This window comes from Macaca thibetana, chromosome 14, assembly GCF_024542745.1.
Source record: "Macaca thibetana thibetana isolate TM-01 chromosome 14, ASM2454274v1, whole genome shotgun sequence".
Taxonomy (NCBI): domain Eukaryota; kingdom Metazoa; phylum Chordata; class Mammalia; order Primates; family Cercopithecidae; genus Macaca; species Macaca thibetana.
Window position 1 is genome coordinate 105546475 of NC_065591.1, and position 19652 is coordinate 105566126.

The 19652-nt window shown below is 37.7% G+C and overlaps 3 protein-coding genes across 4 annotated transcripts in view; 2 read left to right on the plus strand and 1 right to left on the minus strand.

Moving 5' to 3' along the window:
• The window catches only part of REXO2 (RNA exonuclease 2), a 1032599-nt gene that overhangs the window by 307139 nt on the left and 705808 nt on the right, over positions 1-19652 (plus strand). The gene's annotated exons all lie outside the window — the stretch shown is intronic.
• ZW10 (zw10 kinetochore protein) overlaps positions 3330-19652 on the minus strand; it is a 42666-nt gene continuing 26343 nt past the window's right edge. The window contains exons 9-16 of one of the 2 annotated variants that reach the window (XM_050758083.1): positions 19448-19630; positions 13967-14205; positions 11856-11927; positions 9357-9526; positions 8394-8524; positions 7710-7841; positions 6750-6952; positions 3330-3955 (exon numbers count right to left, since the gene is read on the minus strand). In XM_050758083.1, the coding sequence (XP_050614040.1) occupies positions 3835-3955; positions 6750-6952; positions 7710-7841; positions 8394-8524; positions 9357-9526; positions 11856-11927; positions 13967-14205; positions 19448-19630 (1251 nt within the window). In that variant the 3' untranslated portion in view covers positions 3330-3834. Of the gene's footprint in view, positions 3956-6749; positions 6953-7709; positions 7842-8393; positions 8525-9356; positions 9527-11855; positions 11928-13966; positions 14206-19447; positions 19631-19652 lie in introns of those variants that run through there. The other variant, XM_050758084.1, reaches the window with a different exon arrangement.
• LOC126935922 (dnaJ homolog subfamily C member 7-like) lies at positions 16311-17827 on the plus strand. Its single transcript, XM_050758087.1, is given in 1 exon segment — positions 16311-17827. A coding segment is annotated over 1 exon segment (1485 nt). The 5' UTR covers positions 16311-16335; the 3' UTR covers positions 17821-17827.

Genomic DNA, 19652 nt, shown 5'->3' on the forward strand with positions numbered 1-19652 from the left:
ATATATATATATATATATTTCATGCTTATTATCTTTCATCACTGGAATTACCAGAGGGACAGGAAATTTTTGTTTTGAGGTTTTTTTTTTTTTTTTTGGTTGTAGTTCAGTGACTAGAATGCCTGGCACCCAATAAATTTAAGTAGAATGAATGTAGAAAGTTTAAGAACTACTCAGAAGCCTGTGGCAAGGGAGGGTGTAGGTGTCTTTGGCCTTGTCTTCTTTAATAGCTAGAGTAGCTAAGACCCAACTACTCCCACCCTACTCTTCTGTGCTAAACAAAAAAACTAGGGCACCCAATTTCTGAAGAGGAGTGAAAAACTTATACATAGCTCATCTGAATTATTGCCCTCCTCCCCAGCTTCTAGGCAGAGATTTCATAACTTGATTTTGAGACATCTAAGGCTATTTCCAGCTATAGCTTGTGATATCACAAAATTCTTAACCAAGCTCTTCATGATAAAGTGAGAAATTTCTGTCTAAATTATAAAATAATTGGAAAACTTCTCAAAACCAGGGCTGTGTAGTTTTTCGGAAATTTTAGGCTTTGGCAAAATGCATATTTTTAAGAGAAAGTTATCACATAACAAATGTTTAAAATTGGTTTTGTGATTTTGTGATTAGGAAGAATGTAGGCATCAAAACCCAATTTAGAACTACCTGGTGCCAAGACTTTTTGTACATGAGACAATTTCCAATAGGCTTATCCCTCCATGCATTGACAGCTATGTCCCATGGCTAAGAAGTTACTCCTACATATCTCCACAAACTAGCTACGGAGTTGAACAAATTACCTTCTTGAGCCGGTTTTCTTACGACACAAAATATCCTGTGTGCGTGTGTGTTTGTGCGCACACGCACACGTCCTCACATATTTGTGTGTACCATTCTACTTTCAGAAGATGGACAAAATCTTGTGAAATCAGATAAACAATAAAATAAAACCCACCCCAAAAAAGCTAGGAATCATTGCCTTAAGTGATAGCATAAGTATTTGCAAGCATGAGAAAGGGATTATCCAAAACTCCTTTAACGGTGTTGTTAATGAGAGAAAATACTATTTGATCTACCCACAAGTGATTGCTGAGCAATGTGCTGCAGCATATAGTACAGATGCTGTTCAGAGTACAGATGACCTTTCCAGAACTGACCAAGGTCAGAATATAAACTCAGGGTAAAATGGTCAGGTTTCTCTGGCTTGCATTTCCACAAATGAGGTCTAGATGCCTTGTGAGGCTCCCAGGCTGAGGTAAGAGTGCCATCTGGAGGATCTCCATTTCAGAGAGAAATGTGTTTGCAAAACTGACTGTAAAACAGGTCACCAAGTCAGGATCCACATAGAAACAGGAACCATTAGCAAATAATTGCATGAATTTATGCTGTTTGCACACTTGCCTTTTTAATAAAACCTTTCCTTTGGGAAACTTTTCTTGAATTTCATCTCTCAAAGTCATTTGTATAGTTCTTGTTGCTCTTTAGGAAGGGGGTCTCTTCTACTTGGCCCATAGATCCACTGAGTCAAGCCTCTTACAGTTCCCCTTCTCCCATAATCTACACACTTTTCCTAAAAAAAGGTTTGATTCCCAGGTGGTACAGGTACCCTCAAGATCCCAAGAAACTCTCAGGCTCCCCATCAGAACAGGTACCCTCAAGGGTCATGGAACAGTTGCCATGCCAACTTCCACATGCTCAATTAGATGATTCATCTCTAACCAGAATGAACATGCACTTAATCATCAGCTATCAATAGCCTTGACCAGGGAAGAGGATAGAGTCTGCCTACTCTATGTGCCATAATACATCACTTTTAATGGCAAAAATTGCAGTTACTTTTGCACCAACCTAATATATTCGTTAGGTGAAACAGTCCCGAGGGACTGCATCTGCTTAGGCTAAGAGCTGCAATGCAGTTTTCTGTGTTACTGTGAGGAAGGAGTGAAAGGCATGCTTTTCAGTTACAAGAGATCCTACCTCCAAATTACTGTACCTGTCAGGAATAGCTTCTATGAAGAAAAGAAATCTGCCGTTCTGTGTAATCGCCCTGTGATGCCTTTATTTCAGTTCTACCCTTAGTTCCCCATTCTCTCAATTGCTGAGAAAAGTAATGCTAGCTGAAATTACATGAATTTTCAAAAATGGGTATTTTCTTCACCTGTGAAAATGTGCCCTTCCTCCTCTCTTACAAAGCCAACTTCTTTGTTCCTCCAAAAAACAAAGCTGATTCAGACAATTCTTTTTTCTGCGTTCTCATAGTAGGACATGCAGAATATAGATAAATAGCTTGTTAACCACAGATGAATTCTTTCACAAAAAGAAAAGCAGTCTTCTTTCTTAATAGTTCTTGTATGACCCTTAAATAGGAAAAAGAAAGACTAGGCAACCAGAATGACATGATTAAAGGGGCTGAGCCAGAAGTAAGAAAAAGGTTAAGGGCAGGAGGAAAAACAGTTTGTTCCACGTCTGCAAGGAATTGGAGGACCATCTGCCCGCAAGGCTGAGGATTAAGGAAGCACACCCACTGGATTAGCAATTTTTTTTTTTTTTGGAGACAAGGTCTCACTCTGTCGCCCAGGCTGGAGTGCAGTGGTGCAATCTCAGCTTGCTGCAACCTCCACCTCCCAGGTTCAAGCAATTCCTCTGCATGAGCCTCCCAAGTGTCTGGGACTACAGATGCCCACCACCATGCCTGGCTAATTTTCGTACTTTCAGTAGAGATGGGGTTTCACTATGTTGGCCAGGTTTGTATTAGCAACTTTCTTCAGACAGCACCAACTCAAAAGAACCTAAAGGTCATACCCCTTATCCTCTTTTCAGGACAGGAAACTATATTTCAGTAGGAAGAGATACAATTCAGAGTCCTAGACAGGTCCAGAATAACCTTAATATATTCCTCCAATGGCTGCAAAGAGTTAAAAACACAAAAAGCTGAATTGAAGGCTTACCTATGTCCACCAAACAAAGGATTAGGCTATGAAGACCAGAGTCAGCATGTCATGGCACACACATTCCAGAGGAACATTGGCAATTTAAGACCTTTGCCATCTGACAAGATAAAGAAACAGTGTTGAGAAGGAAGAAAAGTCCAACCAAGAAAATAAAATTTAGTTGAAATAGCAAAAAAGTGCCAAAAATGTATGCTTAAAGAAAGTCCTAGGAGTTCCAAGAATTCTGAAAAATTATCAGGTAGTGTTCTGATGAATGAAGATGACCAGTCAGTGAGTCCTGTGTGACGGTCATAAACCTCAATAAAAAGGATGGCATAGAACATAAGAAATCTTGTTGGTCTCTTTTGTCAAAGCTCCCATGTTATTAAAGACACTCACCCTTAATTGTAAAAAGCATTATTTATTGGAAAGAAATATTACAGGAAGTCTCCTTAATTCCTGCAAGGCCAAATATGGTGCCAATTCTTCCCTTCCCTCCCCCTACACCCCTAAAATATCACCCATTTGCTCAGAAATTCTCTACCCCGACTCCTGGAATCTCCCGATTCCTTACTCCAAAGCCAAGGCCTGCATTTACAATGTATATGTTCCCAGAGGGCTCTGGAAGCAGCATGAAATAATGCTGCCTGACAGTTTGTTAGCTAATCAAAGGAAGATGGCTAGAAAGTCAATGAATTGAGGTGCTTTACTTGACAATTTATCTTAATAAACAGTTCTTAAACAAAGCCTCATACAGGCCAGAAGGTAAGACGTTCTTCTGTAAAGTCAAACTTCCATGATGTACTGGTTCACCAAAACCAATGGGCAATTCAAAGAAGTCCTTAAGGGAGTAATTATGCCAAGGGAAGAATCCACATATTCAAGACATAGCTTTCTTAAGAAGATGGAGCTATTTAATTTTAGCAAGGGCAGCTGCTCTTCTTTCTGTGTTCTGAAACAAGGCACGAATTAAAGCTTTTACTTCACTGGAAGAGAAAGCAGCTGCCAGGGGTCCTTTTCCATCTGCCCACCTGCAAAACAAAAGATAGAGTTTCATTTCCTATTAGGTCTCGGAAGTATAAGCAAGACTTAAAAATTGCCTATTTGATCCAAATGCTTATTTGCTTGAAACAGAAATAAAACAAATTCTGGGTATCCTTCCTCTTCTTTATAGAACTACCCCACAATGTCTTTGACCTCTTTGCTCACCCACTACAACTGGTATCAGCACAGCCAGATGAAAAGACCAAGTGAAGAGTATGAGACTGTTCTCCCTTATTCTATACCAAGTCCTCTTTGAACTAATAATTATGACCATACTCTCACGCCTTAGGCTCTGTAACTGTATTACAAAGTAAGCCACAGGCAACCAATTTTAACTGACGAAGGACTAGTGTAAAAATATATAAAGAAGTCCCATGAATCAATAGTGAAATCACAAACAACCTATTAGAATAAAGGGCAAAAAATATGAACAGGCATTACATAATAGAAGAAACATGAATGACCAATGAAAACATGCTCAACATCATTAGAATTTACGGAAATGCAAATTACAATGACAATAACCTATCATTGTATGCCAATTAGATCAGCTGAAATTTTCCAGTCTGGTAATTCCAAATACTGGTGAAAATGAGACTAAATAGGACAAATAAACTATGAAATATTTGTACAATGGAATGACACAGTGGTGAAAATGAACTGCAGCTACATATACCATCAAGAATGGATTTCAGGCCAGGTGCGGTGGCTCACGCCTGTAATCCCAACACTTTGGGAGGCCGAGGCAGGTAGATCACATGAGGTCGGGAGTTCGAGACCAGCCTAGACAACATGGTGAAACCCCATCTCTACTGAAAATACAAAAATTAGCCGGGTGTGGTGATGGGCACCTTTAATCCCAGCTACTCGGGAGGCTGAGGCAGGAGAATTGCTGGAGCCTGGGAGGCAGAGGTTGCAGTGAGCTGATATCACACCACTACACTCCAGCCTGGGTGACAGAGTGAGACTCCATCTCAAAAAAAAAGAATAAATTTCAAAAACAATAATAATATTGAACAAAAGAAGTAAGTTACAGATGATTCTACTTATACCAAGTTCAAAAAAAGGCAAGTCTAAACTTTATATTATTTAGGAATACATGTAAATGTGGTAAAACTATAAAGAAAGGCAAGGAAATAAACAGCATAAAAGTCAAGATAGTAGTTACCCCTCATGGAGAGCATTTGGAGAAGGGTATACATGGATTTTCAAAATACGGGTATTATTTTTCTTAAGTTGGGTAACAGGTACATGAAATTTATTCTTTTTCTTTACATTGTAAATGTATTCCTTCATACGTATATTTTACAACTTTAGCCTTATATTTACAGAAATCTCTGGGGAAAAAAAATTTCCTAGGCAGTAAAAAGAAGTTGAGTTATACTGTCATAATTTTTCTTATAACAAGGAATTAATGATTATTCTTAGACTGCAAGAAGGCCCTTTAACACATAGAAAAATTCTTATCTACTGCCCACTGGAGCCTACTACTTAAAAGCATCTTTGTTACCCACTAAGGACTTGTAAATAATAAATGAATAAATCTAAACTTTCTATGAAATGTGATTGGAGGTATTCTGACGTGATTTTTTTTTCAAGTAGAGATCTTGTTTACATTGTACGAATGACTAATATTTGCAGCAAACAACTCAGACACATCTAGGATGACTGGTCCAATATAACCAGACATCTGTAGTAAACCAAGCTAAAGCAGATAGACAAGTACCTACAGGGATTGAGATGACCTTAAGGCCTCTACAGAGAGTCCTCTATGTAAGGTATACATACCAACCAATAATCTACCAAGACAATATGAAAGCATCCATGAATGCGTAACCGACTCGCATCTATTCTGTTTTGTGCAATGGCCTCTGCACACTATGATATGATATAGCATACATTCACTGGGCACAGCAACATTAACTGATGGTGTTGAGAGAAAACATCATCCACTACATTTAAGAAAAGATGAATCTCTACTAGGTACATGGTCCTTAACCTTTAAAACTACTGCACTCCCTGCAGAAAGACTGCGATCAAACAGTAGTTTGATGCTCAATATTTCAGACAGATAAAAGTCACTTCTCTGTTAATATATTAAAGTAATTCTGAAAATTCATCCAGGCTGGCTGCAGTGGCTCATTCCTGTAATCCCAGCATTTTGGGAGGCCAGGAGTTTGAGACCAGCCTGGGCAACATAGAGAAACATCATCTGTAAAACAAAACAAAACAAATCAAATCAAATAAATAAAAAATAAATAATAAAATGATAAAATAAAATAAATTAGCCAGGTGTGATGATAGGCACCTGTAATCCCAGCTACTCAGGAGGCTGAGGTGGGAGAATCCCTTGAGCCCACGAGTTTGAGTCTGCAGTGAGCAATGATTGAGCCACTGCACTCCAACCTGGGTGACAGAGTAAGACCATGTCTCAAAAAAAAAAAAAAGCATCCACTGTTCCTTAAAGTGAGCAACAATTTCCATCCAGATGTCAGAAGGCTATAATTCTTACAGTTGCCAGATCATTTGTACAGCATGCCAAAACCACATATTCAAGACCAAAATAATATGGATAAGAAGTCGTTATGTTATCAAATATGGGAAAGTGGTAATGAGATATGCACTATGATAGATCATGAAAAGGCCCCAGCTACTCCTACTCATTATGAAAGTCTTTCATGAGTAACATCAGCAAACAGGGAAAAGCCCTGCTATCAAGGGCACTATTACTCTTTTGTAGCTATGGAGAGTTATATGCCTCTATAGAAGGGTTACACATACCGATCCCCAATTTCTTGCAAGCTGGCTTGTAGCATCATCATCAATTCCTTGAATGGCATCCATTTTGGCACATAGACTGGAACCTCTTCTTGGTATTTCTTGTTCTTGCTTTCTTCAGATAAAGGTGCAAATACTTGGGGTCCTTCATCCATCACTGTTTTGCATAAGGAATATAATCTATCACCATCTTCAGTAGATATGTCCTGGTTTTGCACAGAGGAAAGACAATAGAATAGAATTGGGCCAGCTCAGAAGTGGGGAAAGGGCAGCAGATCTTTGATGCGTGCTGTCCAGGTGGGTTGGCTACAACAATGTTTTCCAACCAATTTAGCACAACTTACTAGACACTACTTTTCATCAGCTCTCTGACAATACTTTTATATAAGAATGACACAAAATATGTTTCAACAGATTGTCAGTAATTTAGTTTGCCTGCATGAAAGAGCCCGTTTCTCCAATAGAATGTCACACAGCTTGTTGCAAAGCAGGGGATGTGATTACAAATAAGGATTTAGTCAATCATGATTTAGAGGCATCAGCTGGCCAAGTCCAGCCAATTTTCCTGAAGAATCACATGTAAAATTTAAACAGCAACAGTGTGTTGGAAAAATGGAACCTGCACAAGACTGCATTCACTTTACTAAATCAAATTATTGAGTTTACTTGCAAATTAAATGACTTTACACTATGCAATGCATCTCAGGACCACTACCCAGTTTCTAACTTCCTCATTCATAATCAAGATGGTATGCTGACAAACAGTTAAATCCTACTTTCGTATAAAAGAGATTAACCAGTTTCTAGTAAAATAGAAATAAAACAAAACTGAAAGACAAAAAATAACAGCATGAGTTAGACATGAAAACATGAACAGTTTCTTCAACATCACTTTCTCAGCAAAGTCACAATCTGGGACATGAATTGCATCTCAAGGCTGGGGTAGCATCTAATGGCCCTTACCTCTAGGGCAGTAATTTTGCCAATGATCTCAGAAATTGCTGTATTGAGCAAAGTCCCCATAGCTTTGCAATATATATTCACTGGCAGGACATCCTGCCACACAATTCCAAGTCTCTTTAGTTGGTGCAGTACCTGTAGAAGAACACAGCTATTTACATGGGAGAAAGATTATTGTGACTCATATTTTCCAGATTTACATTTATCATTTGTGAGTTTATAGCGAAAGTGGCATTATGCCAAAATGAGGTAAAGTAACTAAGGATATATGCTTCTTGAACATTTAACCATAGTGATATCCCTGGTAGATGAAAAGCAGATTCATCAACCTGAGGATAGGAAAACTGCAGCAAAAAGATAAATCACTTAAGAAAGCGGAGCATTAAGATAAAAGCCAATATTTAAAATTCCCAAATCTAAGTTCAGGAAACAACTACGTGCTACAACAGACTTTCTAGGTAACTAGTTGCAATTATTGAGTCAATGAAAGGATAGTTTCCTGTTGTCTTGGTGGGAGAGGGGAAGAAAAAGTTCTTAAACATGACTGTAAAAGGTATCTAGATTTTCCAAAGGTGGGGGTGCAGGGAATCAACTGAATACTTGTTACATATTGTTTTCTGCTTTAAAAAAAAAAAAAAGGCATCTAAGGATAGAATACAAATTTCAGTGCTAGCAAGAGCCTCCTACCTGCCGGACTGCTTTACTTGCTACAGAATAATTCTCTTCATCGTCCATATTTGAAAAGTTCCTAGCACTTGATAATCTTTCCAGAAGTTCACCTTTCTGTGCCCGCATTTGGGCCAAAAAGCATTCTGTCCCTGTGATGGAAAAACAGAACAAAAAATTTTAAAAGCTGTTCAATTACACACTGGAAAACCAGGATAGACAAGAGATGCATAAACCATGTATCTGTTCTGCCTATATAAAAATAATTGCTAGATAATATCATAAAGCTGCCCTAAAGCTACTAGAAACAATCACCTTGAATACATTAGCCCGTTTCTCAAACCCAACCTCCAGATAATAAGTCTTTTCCAGTAGTTTGCTTAGAGCCAGAGTCAGCTAAGAAAAATTACTATAGAAAAAAGAACTACATATTATTCTGATATATCTACACCACCTAAGGGAAAAGTCAAGAACTGAAAAACTAAGTGAACCATATAGATTCTCTACCATGATCAACATATTGATTTACTCCACATTTCATTTCTTTTGCCTTTTAGTAATCCCAAGTAAAACTAAGGGAGGTGTAAGATGGGGGAGCTGTCTTGGGGTTTTGCAAAAGAAACTAGCACTGACATTGGTGAGCTCTTACCAACAATATAAACAGAATTGTCACAATATAAATCTTATTATGTGTCATTCTAATGACATAATCCTGATCTGGCAAATTCAATGCACACTAGCACTGCAGTTTGGAACTCTAATGTACCATGAAATCATCTTACAAAAAAGTAAAAGTCTCCCCCACAAAGACTACACTCACCTTATACAATTAAATAACTGGAAACACTTGCAGATTAAATGCCCTCCCACTTTCCGATACAGCTCAGGACCACCATTCTAATTATTTCATTCAAAAACTACAAAGATACTATGTTGACAAGCTGCATAATCCATATGCTTTCCTACATTTAAGGTATCAGTTACCAAGTCTCCTGAAGCCAGGTACAAGATCCACAAAAGTAGCAGTGCCATCACAAAGAATGGGGGCAAGACGCAATCTGAACTGATGCCCGAGGGTCAACAAGTGGTGAGCAATGTACATACAGTTGTTGTGATGAATAGCGGCCAACTGGGGAAGTTTTTGAAGGTTCTCCCTAGGCCAGAAGGAGAGGCAGACAAACAAAGAAACCACCTGTTACTGAAGCTGGGGTTGATGAAACTCACAACTTCTCTAATGTATTTCTAGGCTTTAATAACTGTCTAGTTTCTAAATGCTACACATAACAAGATACAATCTCATCACTCCCACTCCTAGAGGGAGGCTGTTCTGCCTGAATGGCATCTTATCCTATAAAACTATCCTGGTGATTAACAAAAAAGAAAGATTAAGGGAGTCAAGATGTTTGCCTGAGTCAATGTTTTGCACTGAAAACCTAGCAGAGCTATGTATAATAATATCCTTGAAGTTTTACACGGATACATCTATGGAAATACAGGTTTACTTCACCTTTCTCCGAATTCCTACTTCATTTATATAATGAACTGTTCAATTATTTTCTAATTCACTAGTTTTCAAAAACTAAAGATTAAGAGTCATTTGGGAATTTTAAAAATATATAGATGTTTAGACTTTACCCCAAATTAAATCACAAGCTCTAAGAGTGAAATCACAGCATTTATGCTTTAAAATTTTCCCAGGGATTTTAATTTTCATCCAGGATTGAAAATCACTGCCTTAATTCTTCTACACATATTAGTCTTATCTACCCAGCTTGGGAAGAAATCTTATCTTATATTTCTGCTATCTACCCACTAACAGTCATTCAATTAATAGTTTCTAGTTTGCTAACTCAATATAAAACTAGGATATACAACTCAGAAGCCAACAATCAAGATAGTCCTTATTTCAGGCTACACATCAGAATCACCTGTGGGACTTAAAAACAAAAACAACAATGCCTGGGTCTTACATCAGTCATAAATCAAAAGCTCTAGGAAGAGGGTAAATATGTATATTTTTAAAGCTCCATAAGTTATTCTAAAATACTGCCAAAGCTTGGCCGGTGCAGTGGCTCACAACTGTAATACCAGCATTCTGAGAGGCCAAGGCAGGAGGATCACTTGAGCCAAGGAGTTCAAGACCAGCCTGCCCAACATATACAGACCCCATCTTTACAAAAATAATAAATAATATTAGACAGTGTGGTGGTGTGTGCCTGTGGTCCCAACTAGTTGGGAGGCTAAGATGGGAAGATCGCCTGAGCCCAGTAGGTTGAGGCTGCAGTGAGCTATGATTGCACCAGTGCACTCCAGCCTAGGCAACAGAGTTAGACTCTGTCTCAAAATATGAAATTAAATGAACGGAATGGAACTGAAATGAAATGACATAAAACAAAATACTGCCAAAGCTGAGAACCATTATCTAAGGACAGTGGTTCTCAAAATGTGGTCCCCTGACAGGCAACATCAGCATCACCTGGAAATCTGCTAAAATTCCAAGCCCCACTCCAGACCTACTGAATCAGAAACCTTGGGCACGGATCGAGCACTCTGTGTTTTAACAAGACTTCCAGGTGATTCTGACGCACACTAAAGTTCTGAGGTTACACAAAGGAGAAAGAGAGGCAAATCTAACTCCACAACAGTGTGAAAAATGTTTCCGAGCCACGAAATGTCTAAGCCAACTGTCTTTGAATCCCCAAGGACAAGGCTGTCAGCTAATGCAAATATGTTTTCTCTTTACTTTTGCTTAAGTAAAAAATGAAGCAAGAATGTTAAACCACAGTAAAGAGAATACAAATAAAACCAATAAGGTTCACAATAAGCTTTTATAATAAAAACAGGTGAGCCTAGTTAAAAACATCCCAATAATTCAAAAATCTGAACTAAAAAATACTTTAAATAGTAAACAGCTTTTGGGGTTTTTTTTGTTTGGTTGGTTTTTGTTTTAATTAGAGATGAGTGTCTCACTATGTTGCTCAGGCTAGTCTCGAACTTCTGGCCTCAAACAATCCTCCCACCTCTGCCTTCCAAAGTGCTGGGATTACAAGTGTGAGCCACTGTGCCTGGCTGATTCTCGTCTTTGAAATTCAGAGTTCTTGGCTAAGCAATAGCTTTGTTGACATGTTATCAAAAATATTTATGAAAAACATCTAAACATTTTAATTCAAATAATAAAACTGAACTAGAGGCTTAGTGTTAAGTAAAACAGTTCTGAAAATGCTTAGCATCAAAACAAGGTAGTTCTTTTGAGTTTTAAAATGTGCATCACTAACTACACTGCAAGATTATAAAATCCTAATTAATTTAGTAATAAATGACCAAATCCTTTAAATATGCGTCTTAAAATTATTTACTGCATTTTAGTGTGAATGTTAGTAATCAAAATGTCTTTAGTGGGAATATAAAATTATTTGTTTTAACTTAACTTACACATCTTAGACATACAAATATTATATAGAAATGAGATACAGTGGTACTTACTTGTGATATGTTGGTACAACATCATGGAACAAATGGAAGATATTCCTCACTGAGTAGAAAAGTTGAACAGCACTAAAAAGAAAACAGACTTAACAGAAATGCCTAAGAATACACTAAAAATAAGAAAAAAATAAAACTAAGTGCATCTTCAGTGAGAGTCATAAGCTAAAACTACAGTTGCAGAGAACACCTGCTTTGGATGCTGGAAAACACCATTAATCTAGATGGAAATATAGTCTCAACCAGTATTTACTAACCAGACTACAATTCTAAACACCTGGATCCATTAATAATTGTAAGAAGAGCAGCATTCAACCCAAAGCCTCTTTTCTATTTATCAATTTCTGTTCTGCCAGTACCCAGAGTATCCCTTCAGTAACAAATGGAGCTAAGCCTCAAGCAAATGTCATCTACTCACTGATGCACTCTGCAAAGGGCAAGGTATCAATAAAAGCACTCACTTGGTTCTTTTAGAATCAGTCTGACTTTCAGCTTTCACCTTTTCTCCTTCTTTCCTCAATGCAAGGAGGTGAATCAACATTTCTAGGATAGAATCTAGCCCTCAAGATATTTTGCCCTTTAAATCTAGCCTTAAAACACCTACAGATTATTATTAAAATGCACTTTTAAAAGGCAAACATAAGGTTTGTGTGGCTTACCTCTACACAAGAATATCTTAAGCTATGTACCTTAAAAGCTTACAGGGATTTTATAAATATTTAGGAAAATAAGTCACACCCAAAAACCCTGTTACTATTTGATTATTATAATACCTGATTAAATTATTTCATTTTTGTGCAGAAGCTGCTGTTTGAGTTTGATAATGAAAAAGGGGGTTGTTGTACTGTAGCTGTGGTTTTGTTTGTCCTGTTAAAAACTATTACTTTTAATGGAAAGAATGTCCATAGATAGTCAGTATACAAATACTATTTGGTGTCTTGTGTTCTCAAAAAGTTTAAGAAATATTGCCCTGCATCTCTAACTTCTGGTCTGATATATTTCAGAAGAGTGCCATGTGAAGAAACTGTCCTATATTCATTTTGCCAACGGTCACTCCTATGTTCATTTTATTCCTTCTTACAATTAACTTTGAATGGACATGTGAATGTAATGATTCATTAAAGTCAGAGAAGTATCTTGGGAGACATGTTCTTTCTAAAGCAGAATAAAATAAAGAGGTTTGCTCGTATGTGAGATAAAAACTGAACTCTGGAAGTCCATCTAAAGATGCAATTTGATTGGGTCAAACCCCAACTGAAACTGTTTTCTTTATGAAGATAGGAAGAATGAAATTGTTAAGCACAGATTCAAACTAAAGAAGCTTTTATAAACCTGCGCTGCTATCAACTGGGTCCATGCTCTGCCATTTTCTTCTCAATTTAGTCTAGGAGTAGGGAAGAAGCTTATTAGACAAAAACAGATTCCGTATAACATAATAGAATAGAACTTAAGGTAACGTGAATGCAATATAGATTAGAAGTCATCTTGAAAGAGTGAAGCCAGATCCTTGGCATGTTCCATTCTTTCCCTTCTACCTTTGGCTGCCTAACAAATTGTTATTGCTTTAAATATAAACATTTAAAACGTAAATTAATTAGGGACTGGGTTTCAAAAGGTAAAAAGAATGTTAGGCTAAAGAGCCCAAGCAAGCTGGAATAGAAGATATGACTATTACCCACTGCCACCACAATAATAAACATTTAAGTATTAATCATTTTCCAGGTAAGAGTCTAAGTTCTTTGCATGTGCTTTCTCGTATATCATTCAATTCAAATAAAAAGTAAAAGTAAAAATTCAACAACAATTGAAGAGCTTTTGTTAAAAAGTGATTAACAATTTTTAATGTCAAAAAATCCATTTGTGCATCCATACAAATGCACCTACTTCTTATACCTTGCTCATACATCTACGCTATTGAAAATAAAAGTTAGAGATAGACATAAATCTGTGTGATGCACTGGGTTTTGTTTTGTTTTGTTTTTTTCCAGAAAAAGCATTAACTTCTAGGATAAGAAAACCCAAAGAATTCCAGCTAATTTTCCTGATAAACATCTAGTTAGGTATGCATTTAACCAAGTCATTGCCATTTTCACACAACCCAGAATTCGTACCATTGATCACTACTGGTTGTTGCCTCTAGTAAAGTCTGATAGGCAAGTTCCATTAATTTCTTCACTGATTCACTGATCCGGCATGTGGGCAAGGAAAATGAATGTTGGTCCAATGTATTTTCAGGCTCTAAATTCACCACTTCATTGTACTGAGTATTGGACACTTTCTGTACTTCCAGTTTGTTATCCTCATCAGGAGTGGGTAACTCCGGCACATTTATCTTAGAATCAGGAATAATCTAAGATTCAAACACAGAAATATAGAAAATATATTGTTTTCAGAATAATTCAAATATAAGCACATGGTGAAGAATAAGATACTGCTTGCTTTCATGGTACAGCTACGGCTCTACAGAGTAATTAGAAGATTTCAATAATTATGACAATATTTTAATGACTGCTGAATCCTAAATGAAAGCATGTCATAAGTGATAAACAATCCCCTTAATCCCCTTTACTGTGACATTCTTCTAAGTGTTCTTTTTGAGATAGGGTCTTGCTCTGTCACCCAGGCTGGAGTGCAGTGGCACAATCATGGCTCACTGTAGCCTCAGCCTCCCCCGTAGCTGGGACTACAGGCACCACCACACCCAGCTAATTTACTTTTATTTTTAGTAGAGAAAAGGTCTTCCTATATGGCCCAGGCTGGTCTCGAACTCCTGGGCTCAATTCATTCTCCCTCCTCGGCTTCCCAAAGTGCTGGGATTACAGGCATGAGCAAACGCACCCGGCCCCAAGCATTCTTAATCTTGCCTGAAATAGCAAAGCTGTGCAACTAGCCTAAGATTTCAGCTAAATAAAAAGACCTTCAAAAATAATTTGTCTCATACTAGACTATTAGTATTACAGAGCAGCATAATTTGGAGTTCCATTGTCTAGATTCTTGAACAAATTATTTTGTACCAGGCACATGTGTTGGTTTAGTCTAAGAAATAACTCATTCAAACTAGCATATCCTCCCATTATAAAAAAAAAAAAAAAAAGCTTCAGCTTCAATCAAAAATTTCCTTTGTTGGGACTAAATGAAAGAACAGTAGGCTGTGAATGTGAAAACAGTAATATTTTTTACCCTAACTTTTAACAAAGTCATTTAACCTCTCTGGATCTCAATTTTCTCATTGTAAAATAAATAATATACTAATAATGGCTTTCGAAACTTGTTTCTCAAAGATGTTTCAGCAGTTAAAAAAAAAAAAAGATTAAGCATGTAGAGGCAGCAGGCTCCCTACTCCCACTGCAAGAGTAACAGCTTTGCACATACTGGACTTTGACAGAGATTTTCTGGCAGAAAAGGTTCAAAGTCTAATAAAACCATTTAAGTCAGTGGACTTGGCTTTCTAATCTGTAAAATGGTCTAATAATATCTACTTCAGAGAGCTGTTATGAAGTTTAAATGAGAATACAAATATCAGGGGCTGGGTGGTCAAAAACTATGGCTAAGATCAGAATGATGATGAAAAAATTTACTTACAGAGATGATTAAAAATGCTAATCTTTGCCTGAAAAATAGTGGGCCTGGATACATAAGACTCGAAAAAGTGACTTCATGAGGAGGGACAAAGGAAACTAAGATGGAAGAATGTTAGACCTAATAAGACGTCTCTTAAGACAAAATGTAAAAACCACACAACAACAAAAAACATAACTATAGATCTTTTGGTAAAACAGTTAGTACACATAGGGGAATAAAGAGAATTGAGAAAAAGACCATGAAAAGCAATTAAGTTGAAAATGTGTTTTAGAAAAGGGAAGAGGAGCTTTTTCAAAGTTGGGAAGTTTAGAAAATCTAATTCCAGGGCCTAAAGTTCAAGAGAAAGAACCAGGCTGGAATCTAAAGCAGTGGTTCTCAATCAGGGTCTTCCAGGGGGCATTTGGCAATGTCTGGAGATATTTTTGCTTGTCACAATTGGAAGAGGTGCTACTGGAAACTAGGGAATAGAGGTCAGGATGCTGCTAAATATCCCATAGGACAGTCCCCCTCAGCAAAGAATTATCTGGTCCCAAATGTTAACACTGCCACTGCTGAGATATCCTGACCTAGAAGAAGCTACATTAGGACTTGAGTACTCAGGAAAAATGCAGTTTTACAAACTCTCAAAATTACTTGAGTAGGAAACTCAGATTATCTAGTTCTCTCACAGTACAGAAGAGGAAAATGAGGTTCAACAAGGTGAAAAGATTAAGCCCAGAGTCACAGAGCAATTCAGTAGTAATGCTGTTTACATCAAGGAGTTGTGAGATACATATGAATTCATTTACCAAAGGTACTTAGTAAGCACATGAGCACTGAGTACATACTAGTAGTATGTATGTACCAGGTATTTTCTAAGTGCTGGAGATAAAACAATAAACAGGGTCCTGGCGGTAAGATGGCGGCTGCCGCGGAGTGCAATGTGGTAATGGCGGCAACCGAGCCAGAGCTGCTCGACGACGAAGAGGCGAAGAGGGAAGCAGAGACTTTCAAGGAACAAGGAAATGCATACTATGCCAAGAAAGATTACAATGAAGCTTATAATTATTATACAAAAGCCATAGATATGTGTCCTAAAAATGCTAGCTATTATGGTAATCGAGCAGCCACCTTGATGATGCTTGGAAGGTTCCGGGAAGCTCTTGGAGATGCACAACAGTCAGTGAGGTTGGATGACAGTTTTGTCCGGGGACATCTACGAGAGGGCAAGTGCCATCTCTCTCTAGGAAATGCCATGGCAGCATGTCGCAGCTTCCAGAGAGCCCTAGAACTGGATCATAAAAATGCTCAGGCACAACAAGAGTTCAAGAATGCTAATGCAGTCATGGAATATGAGAAAATAGCAGAAACAGATTTTGAGAAGCGAGATTTTCGGAAGGTTGTTTTCTGCATGGACCGTGCCCTAGAATTTGCCCCTGCCTGCCATCGCTTCAAAATCCTCAAGGCAGAATGTTTAGCAATGCTGGGTCGTTATCCAGAAGCACAGTCTGTGGCTAGTGACATTCTACGAATGGATTCTACCAATGCAGATGCTCTATATGTACGAGGTCTTTGCCTTTATTATGAAGATTGTATTGAGAAGGCAGTTCAGTTTTTCGTATAGGCTCTCAGGATGGCTCCTGACCATGAGAAAGCCTGCATTGCCTGCAGAAATGCCAAAGCACTCAAAGCAAAGAAAGAAGATGGGAATAAAGCATTTAAGGAAGGAAATTACAAACTAGCATATGAACTGTACACAGAAGCCCTGGGGATAGACCCCAACAATATAAAAACAAATGCTAAACTCTACTGTAATCGAGGTACGGTTAATTCCAAGCTTAGGAAACTAGATGATGCAATAGAAGACTGCACAAATGCAGTGAAGCTTGATGACACTTACATAAAAGCCTACTTGAGAAGAGCTCAGTGTTACATGGACACAGAACAGTATGAAAAAGCAGTACGAGACTATGAAAAAGTGTATCAGACGGAGAAAACAAAAGAACACAAACAGCTCCTAAAAAATGCACAGCTGGAACTGAAGAAGAGTAAGAGGAAAGATTACTACAAGATTCTGGGAGTGGACAAGAATTCCTCTGAGGACGAGATCAAGAAAGCTTATCGGAAACGGGCCTTGATGCACCATCCAGATCGGCATAGTGGAGCCAGTGCTGAGGTTCAGAAGGAGGAGGAGAAGAAGTTCAAGGAAGTTGGAGAAGCCTTTACTATCCTCTCTGATCCCAAGAAAAAGACTCGCTATGACAGTGGACAGGACCTAGATGAGGAGGGCATGAATATGGGTGATTTTGATCCAAACAATATCTTCAAGGCTTTCTTCGGTGGTCCTGGAGGCTTCAGCTTTGAAGCATCTGGTCCAGGGAGTTTCTTTTTTCAATTTGGCTAATGAAGGGCAACCACCCAGAACCCAGAAAATGCAGATTCACTCAGTTTAATCTTGAATGTGGAAACAGTTCACCTCCTCCCTTCATCACGTCTCCATGTACTTAGAGCAGTTTTGTTTTCTCAGTTGGATGCCCTGTGTCTCTGTGAGTGGGGTGGAGCAAAGGGAACCAATGCCGAAGACCGCGGGCAGGGGAGGGAGGCGGGGGTGGACAGGGAGGCAGCTTGTGAATTTTTGTTTTACTATTTAACTTTATTAAAAAAGAAAAAAAAAAAAGAAGAGAATAAAATGTTTTGACCCTTTAAAAAAAAAACAAAAAAAAACAATAAACAAAACAGTCAAAAAAAAAAAAAAAACCCACAAAACTCTATCCTCATGGAGCTTACTTTCTAGAGGGAGAAACAATAAACAATTCATATAAAATGTTGGTTGATGAAAAATAAAAAAAAGAAAAATACAGCAAGGAAGGGGTACAGGAAGGAAATAGGGGAGGTTATAAATTTTTTTAAGTGATCAGAAAGTACTTTTTAAAAAGCAAATCATATGATATGCAGTAAGAATATTCCATGCAGAGGTAACAGGTGGTTCAGAGATTCAGAAACCAAGTAGGCCTAGCACATTCAAGGAACAGAAGTAAGTCCAGGGTGCCTGCAGCACAGTGAAGGATGAATGCAATAGAAAATAGAGTCAGAGAGGCAATAGGAGGCAGATCAGATAAGGCCTTGTAGTCCACTGTAAGGCTACTGGGTCTTCTCTAAATAAGATGGGAAGCTACTGGACTTTCTGCAGAAGAGTGACATAATCAATTGATATTTATGTTAAAAGAAACCACAGCCCAGTTCTTGGTATTGAGTAGATTTCTGCTCCCTTAACAATCCACAATTACTTCAAAAAGTGTTAATATCTGTGCATTTCAAATGGCTAATTAAATATTTTGTTGAAGTGGACACAATAATAGGGTACCCCAAGGAAAATGGGACACAGCAAAAGAAGGGATGAAGAAGAAAAGCCTAGTTCCCTCAGTGATAGCAGAAAATGGCTGAAGTCTGCTGTTAAGGGATTGCCTCAATCTATGTTTTGCTTTATACCCAATTCAAAGTATATACATTATTTCATACATGTAAGAAATGAAGAAAAAAAAAAAAGGTTAAGAGTCCACTGCCTTTACAGGTAATTATTTATATCCTATCTTTTTATTTACCTGTTTTATTATTTTAGCTTTAAAACTAGTCCCTCTATTCAAGTCAACATTTGCATAACAGGATATAATTTCTGGACATAATATAGCCCAAGTGTACCTGTCACAAAGTTGTGTCCTAAAACCTTCAGAAATAAAGATGAGAATAATCTACTATCTCACTTCAACAATAATAATCCATTACATGTATGTAGACTTTTTCCATTTTTACAAGGCTTTCATGTGCATTATCTTATCAGCACTTCACAATACCCAATGGAAGACGTAGAGATTAGGACCACTTTAACGGGGACAAAACCAATGTAAAAAAGATTAATAACTTGACTCAGCTCAACAACCATCATCCTCTTTTCCACTTTACTATATGCATCTCAAAATGAGTTGCTTTCTCATATACAATGCTTCATATACAATGCAATATAACCCTGATACCTTCACAGTGTTATGAATTTCAGAGGTCATTAGATTTCTGGCTGCCACAATCACATCCTGGCACTTCTTGTTTGCAAAATGAGAATTGATGTTACGAGCATATTTCAGCAAATCTGTAGTATCTCCTTTTAAAAATTTCATTTCCTTTAGGGCATTTTCAAATTCTTCAGTGGATTGTATGATCTGAGATACACACACAAAAAAG